Source organism: Tuber melanosporum (assembly GCF_000151645.1).
Source record: "Tuber melanosporum whole genome shotgun sequence assembly, scaffold_257, strain Mel28".
NCBI classification, from domain to species: domain Eukaryota; kingdom Fungi; phylum Ascomycota; class Pezizomycetes; order Pezizales; family Tuberaceae; genus Tuber; species Tuber melanosporum.
In genome coordinates, this window is record NW_003298927.1 from 20270 (window position 1) to 27514 (window position 7245).

Consider the following 7245-nt stretch of genomic DNA (forward strand, 5'->3'; position numbering starts at 1 on the left):
ACCATCGCTGTCATGCAGTTTCCCGCACTTTTCACAGAAGCCCGATAATCAGGTTTTAACTTATACACGCTCATATGATCCGAATAGACTCAGGGCGAGAAAAAGCATCAGGGTGTGCGCACAAGAATTTTAAGAATCTTGGCCGCGGAGGGATGTTGCAGCACATACAAAACTTTGTAAAACTTTTGTTTGGCCACCTGGATAGTTATTCCAACCCCAAGTACTGTACTGTACTGTACATCTCCACCGAAAAGGAAAAAAAAACAAGTATAATACAATAAATACAATCCAAAATTCCCAACCCCCGAAAATAATGAGGACGCCAAAACAAATCAAAACAACACCTTATCCCTTGACCTCCCCCACAACCACGAACCTCCGATCACCATTCTGCAGCTTGCGTAACCTAACTTCCCTCCCGCCAACCACCTTCTGTAACTCCCTAAAATCAACGTTAACACCCCGGACCAACTCCTGCATCTCATCAGACTGCGTGGTAGCCATGACCGTGGAAAAATTCGGCTCGAGGCTAACGCCATTCGCATAGTACGCCACGATACCAGCGAGTACCGCTCCCGCCGCCACAAATATAGCAATACCATAGGCAAGCCAGAAGCTCCTCTCGTTGAAAAGGTACCTAGTGTCCTGCCGTGTGACGAGCACGTCGCTTTTTATCGGCAGTCCGAAAGTATCGGAGCTAAGGAGGCTGAGGGTGATGTTCCGAGACAACTCTTCGATCCCCCGAGCTAGTGGTCCGGTGTACATGTCGTTGGGGCGATTCGTTATATTCATGTTCGCGAAATCGGAACTGCCGATCAGCGTTGTCTGGAGGATTCTAGTATCCCACGACACGGGGTTGAGGCCTCTGAACCCGCTGTCACGGTTCTTTGTAATGTTCCCAACGAGTATATCGCCCATAGCAGCGAAGACCGCATAGGAGGCTTTCCACTCCGCGAAGGGTTGGCGATTTGTGACGGGCGGTGCTAATGGCGCGCAAGAGACGGGGTTTAAATACTCCAACTTCTGTATACCGAGCGTCTGTGTTGAATCCCGGAACGTGACATTCACGGTGAAAAACGTGTTGTAAAGTTCGCAGGAGAAGGCTTGGCCCATGCTCGGATCGTCGAATTTCGTTTCCTGGGCGAAGTTCACCATGCACCCGCCTCCGTTTGGTCCGCAGATGCTGTACGTCCGGTTTTGAACCGTGGTGGTGTTGTAGGCTAGGCCTACGTAAATGCTGCATGTATCGCCGCTGATTTCGGGGTTATAGATTGTGGCGTACCGGATTCTCCCAGACTCGTCGTAGTTCATTGTTCGCCGGATTGCCTGCGTGGCTCGGAGGTCCGCAGGTGTACACCGGAGAGAGGGGCCGTGGAAGCTGTTTACATAAGAGGAATTTGGTTGTGGGGGTTTAATCGGGAGGATGGTACCGCTAGTAGCAGTTGTGCTGACGATCCTAGATAGGAGTGCGCTTGGTGCTATCGTTGCGCCGGAGATCGCCTCGGGGGCGTTCGTCTTTCCAGTCCCGTCTTGGAGGACAGTAAGTGTTAGACTTGTTACAAAGCCTGTTGGATCACTGAAGTTTGTGGATGGGATGGGCTTTGAGGTGTTGAATTGCCGCTGGACAAGGCTCACTGAGAACGAACCAGGGGTTATAACCGCTGATATAGGAACACACCTGTTCATCCTTATCAGTATAATCCCATAACGCCCTGTAGATAGAAGACAGAAGAAACATACCAAGCCAGTAGCGCAAGTATAGTAGCAACCTTTGCCCTCTTCAACATATCCCGATTCCAAAAAGAGGTAAAATCAGTCGGCGCAACAAACATCGCGTCAACCCCATCCACAGTGATAGCCTTCTTGCGCACCGTATCCCATGCAATCTGCTTATGAGCGACTACGACAGCGCCAACCAGCGATGCCTTCGACAGGAACGCAAACGCAGTGCCCGCCCAGATAATGTATTCTTGTCCCAAGTTCTCCTCAACTATACTGTCCCGCCAGGACTTGTAGAACACGTAGTGGCCTATGGTGAAGGCTACTCCGAGAAAAAATAGCTCGACCATCATGAGTATTGGAGAGAGAGCACCCAGTGCCCGCATCCAGTGTTTTGGAGGGATAGGTTCTGCAGGGGAGCCGCTGGTTCGACCTGGATCTGAGGACGTGTGGATCGCAGTGGCTGGAGGGCAGGCTGAGAGCGGCTTTCGGGGGATGGAAATCCGCCTGGTAGGGTTTCGCTGCGGTGGGTTGGTGAGGTAGTAGTGAAGCTCAGATCTTACGCTTTCGTCTCCGTCCTCGAAAGATGGGCTTGAACTGCTAGGTTGTCTTAGTAACGGATTGTGCGTTGGGTCCAGCGTAGCTCCCCATGCTCTGTTGTGCCCACTGCCGTTTCTGAGGCCAAAGTCAGAATTGGCATCCCCGGTCGGTGAGGGCGGCGCCGGGTCGCCCGTTCTGCGCTGGTGAGAAGACATGAAGAAGTGTGGTTGGCCTTGGATAGAAGGAACTAGCGCACTACCATGACACCTTTTTTCCCAGGTCTTATTGGGGGTATATATTCTGGCGGCTGGAGATACTCAATCCTCGTTTACTACCGGTATTTGATTGTGAAGTGTGGCTTATTGCCAACTACTATTTCCAAAAAAAAAAACATAAACCAGCTAGTCCTCCGGCATACAAGTACTCGTTCAGAATTGCTTCTTATGTGATAAACGAGTTTCATCACAGCCGGGATTTCTCTTATCCTGTAGTGGCGGCTGTTCTGCGAGGCGTTTTTTAACTAGTGGAAACCTTCCTATAAGTGGTCCGAGGGCCTCTTCTTGAGTTCCCTATTGTTGACGCATAGACTACCGTATTCCCAAACATCATACCAACACTCCACCTCTGGAGAGTAGCGAATAACATTGCGCGGCTCAAGTAACAATTTTAGCCGGCGCTGGCTAATGACTGCCGTACCCTTCCCAAATCGACAATCAACCGCAACCTAATTATAGTACTTTAATACATTACCAATATAGCGGACGTGGCGAAATGGGACTAGTGGGCCCTTTGCAAAACTCGAAAAACCCAGCATCCTGCATACACAGCCAAGCAGTGGAGCGGCCGACCGCACCAATAGCCGCTCTCTAGATAAACGGCCCCAGAAGCAACTAATAGAGGATAGGTTGAGTAAATTGGTGGGCAGCGGGTGCCTTGAAATTTGTATCAGATACCATAAAAACTCGAATAATTGGACCATGTGCTAGGTAGTCCAAAGAACGTGTGAAACCCGTTCAAGCGGAAATTAGTGTCTTGAACTTTAAAAAATCAAAAACACTCGACATCATGCGAAGTGTTTCTCAACCTCATTCAATCATGTATACAAAATGTAAATAAATAAAATATGTACAGACTCTCAATACTAGTGACAGAAGACCAGTCCCTTCAACTATTCTTTTACTTTGAGAAGAGAAAATCCACATGCCCTCCCAACCCTGTGGTCATACTTGGGTTTAAACGAATATCCCACCTCTGCCTTCCAATCGATTTTATGCTTGTATAAAAAACAAAAAGTGGGCCAAAGCGAAAGCCTCTTTGTAAGATTCTGAGAACTAAACCAACAAAAGCAGAAAATCTATACCGGTCCTATACAGCTATTTTTAAATTCCACATTCTCTCATATTAGATAGGAGCCTAAATATGTATTGGGCCAACCAAGGAACATGAGGTGACCTGTGCTGAGGTGGCAAAAAGGTTTTGCATTCCTGCATCAAACCTTTCATCCTGGAAGAAAGAAGAGGCAGAGGGAAAGTTTACTGTAATGAAAGGAGAGCAGAAACAGATGAGTGGTGGAGGAAGAGGATGACAATGGCCCAAAATAGAAAAAAAGCTTTTCAAAAGATTCAGGAAGAGGTGGGCATTAGGATGTCATGTTCGGTGAAGCTAGTTTTATAAGGTTAGCAGGAAACTGTTCCAAAACTAGTACCTGAATACAGAAGATACCTGTCATAGATTCACCCTCTCAAATGGCTAGATTTAAGGGTATTTATTGTGGCACCATATTAGCATTAGACAAGTAACTAGCAGAAACAGTCAACTTCCAACTGATTTCACAAGTGCAATAGTTAGCCGGCTACAATTCATTTGTCACAACTTCTAACCTCAAGCAAAAGATCCTCCAATACAGGAAAGACATCTCACCTCTCTTCAAGTTAGCTGATACAAATTACAGAATATCTGTAATATGGACCAAACTCCTGTCTCTTTCTGGTATCTACAAGATAATACTTATACTCAGATTATTGAAAAGACTATCTGGTTGCAATCCAGCCATTCAGGGGGGGATAAAAGGCAACAAATATTACAACATACTGTTTGTACCAACTATAGCTCTCATATAAAGCCACTTCTTTTCTTCTGGGGTTGGGGTAGTGGGCCAACTATCATGGCAGAGTAACAGTGATATGATAATGTCACGAATGTGGCTTGGCGAGGAAAAGGTTTTCATGTGACACATGGTTATGAGTCACAGGGATATTATTGTTTCACACATATGACTCATTCAAGTCATATGATTTATTATGTGTGGGATTTGTGATGCTTTCGCACATGGCTCAAATATGAGTCATAGGACGGGCACCTGATGAGTATGCCTTGTGAGTGTGCCTTACGGGTATGCCTTGCGCATATGATTTAGGTTTCACACATGACCTCATTACGAGGTCATGGGTTTCACACATATGACTCAGCCAAGTCATATGACATGTTTATTGTGTTATGATTGGTTTATGAGTTTTTGCACATGATTTTACTACGAGGTCATGGGTTTTGAGCATGTGACCACTTTGGTCACATGACTAGTTTGTTATGATTTGGTTTTGTACATGTGACTGCTTTGGATCACATGACTACGGGCAGGAAGAATGCTATATGAGGAGGCCGATACGGCCAAGGAGGTATCACAAATGTGGCTTGGCATGAAAAAGGTTTTCACGTGACACATGGTTATGAGTCACAGGGATGTTATTGTTTCACATATATGACTCATTCGAGTCATATAATCTGTTATTTGTGGAATTTGTGATGCTTTTACATATCGCTCAAATATGAGTCATAGGACATGTGCCTGGTGAGTATGCCTTACGAGGGTGCCTTGCAGGTAAGCCTTGCACATAAGATTTATATTTTACACATGACCACGTTATGAGGTCATGGGCATTACGCATATGACTCAGTCAAGTCATATGACTTGTTTATTACGTTATGATTGATTTATGAGTTTTTACACATGACCTTGCTATGAGGCCATATGTTTTAAGCATGTGACCACTTTGGTCACATGACTAGTTGGTTATGATTTGGTTTCGCACATGTGACCACTTTGAGTTACAAGACTATGGGCGGGAAAAACACTATATAAGGAGGTTGAGGCGGCCAAGGAGGATAGGTTCTTCACGTTTTGTTCAAAGTACTTTTCCTACTTATTACTTTAAAAGAATACAAAACACCTTTACGATCTTTATCTTTATTGCAAAGTTATTGTTATACCAAGGAAGGTTCTTCACGAAGAAGAATTAGAGAAAGCTTACAATATACGTTCCTGATAGAAGACAGAGGTCTTGTACTATCGATAACGTAAGCAGAGGCCTAGCGCTATCGTAAGATAAAGAAAGAAGAAGAAAGAGAAGAGAAGTATTGTTCCCCATCACCAAGAACTAACCATCCGAGGAGGGATTTTTACATTACAAAGTGTGCCCTAGTGCGACGCCAAACGATCCGAGACGGCATCCTTCAACCCAGATAGGGAAGAAGATATCGACATCAACTACCAAAACCTTAACCGATGGGGATTCAGTGACACTCTAGATCATATTTCAGCAGAGCCCTAGAGGGCAGCAAGCCCAGTAACCCCAAAGAAAAGATCATCAGTCGATAGCTCTCCTGCAGGAATGTTAGGAATACTGAGATCCAATACTTAGGAACCACCCTAGGTAGGGTAACCTCTCCCGAAATCGAAATCTCAGGTCTCCAACACCCCCCTCCGGCCCCCTTACAGGGCCCGCGCATTATCATACATATCAATCTAAGTTGCGTCCTGTGAGTATTATGCCACAGAATCGAAGGTGTTAAAATAACACTGTATACGTCGCCGCCGTCCGTCCGACCGGTTCCTGTTCACAGGATATATAAGAGGGGACATTCGGCTAGGTTTGGGAAGTATAACGGAGTGAATCCGTCAACTACCCAGAAGGTTACTAGGCTTCAAGAACGAGATATCTTTGGCATAGACTATAAGTAACGGGACGTTTTCGTGCAAAGAGATGATGATGAATAGTAAAGGATCTTAATGAAAGACCAATACATTCACATCCACCCTACGATAACCAGAAGAGTCTGGAACTCCTGAGAATACTACCATCGAACCCAATGGAGTTCGAGGAGTGTTACAACTAGGTTCAGGTACAAACTGCAACCGAGAGGGTGACTCCCAAAACCGGTGACAGTAACCAGAATCCTATTACCCACGGTAACCAAGGGTTACCGACCGAGGGATTATCTACCAATCCTATGGAAAGGCTTTCTACAGGGAGACGATTGGAGCCAACACAGTTCGACTTGAGAATTAGACCAATTGTCTAAAAAGACTCTCACCATCGGATAATTACTATTGAAAACAGCATGATTTCCAAATAGTCATATTATAATTATCATAGAGGGTGTGATGATTTTCAGGGTCTCCAGGTGTCCGCACCTTGGAAGAAAACCCGATGTTGTGAGTTATATTGGAAAAAGGTACATGGTTATATGTTAGTTAGATGTAGTCCGCGAACGCTCAGACACGGAATATAAATATGAAAGTGCCTCCCAAGCTTTAGACATCATCAAGCAATGGAGAAGAGACCTTAACAATATAATATTGTTCTTACGATTTTACTTTACTTTACTTTACCCTACTTTACTTCGCTCTTAGTAGTCATAAACGAAACGAGTGAAGTCCGAGCCTTCCTAGACAATCTCTGTCTATAAAAACGAATCTCGATCAGCCTAGACAACTCTGAAGTCTATCGGGTTGTCTCCACCTAACAAGGAACTCCACGACCCGAGAGAATGTCGGGATCAGCTATACCTGGGCCACCGGCCCCCGCTGCTCCAGCACCAGGCACTAGCATACTTGGAATGACTGAGAATCAGTTTCTGGCATTTCTAGCAGCAACACAGAACACAGGACAAGGAAACATCCAATGACCAAAAGCAAAAGAACCGGAC

General features: G+C 45.4%; 1 protein-coding gene across 1 annotated transcript; it reads right to left on the minus strand.

Annotated features, from left to right (window-relative positions):
- Positions 1-345: 345 nt before the first annotated feature.
- GSTUM_00001173001 (uncharacterized protein) lies at positions 346-2474 on the minus strand (the record flags this gene model as incomplete). The annotated part of the gene is made up of 2 exons (XM_002838519.1): positions 346-1678; positions 1741-2474. The coding sequence occupies 2 exons, from the start codon at positions 2472-2474 to the stop codon at positions 346-348; spliced, it is 2067 nt and encodes a 688-aa protein (XP_002838565.1).
- Positions 2475-7245: the final 4771 nt, after the last annotated feature.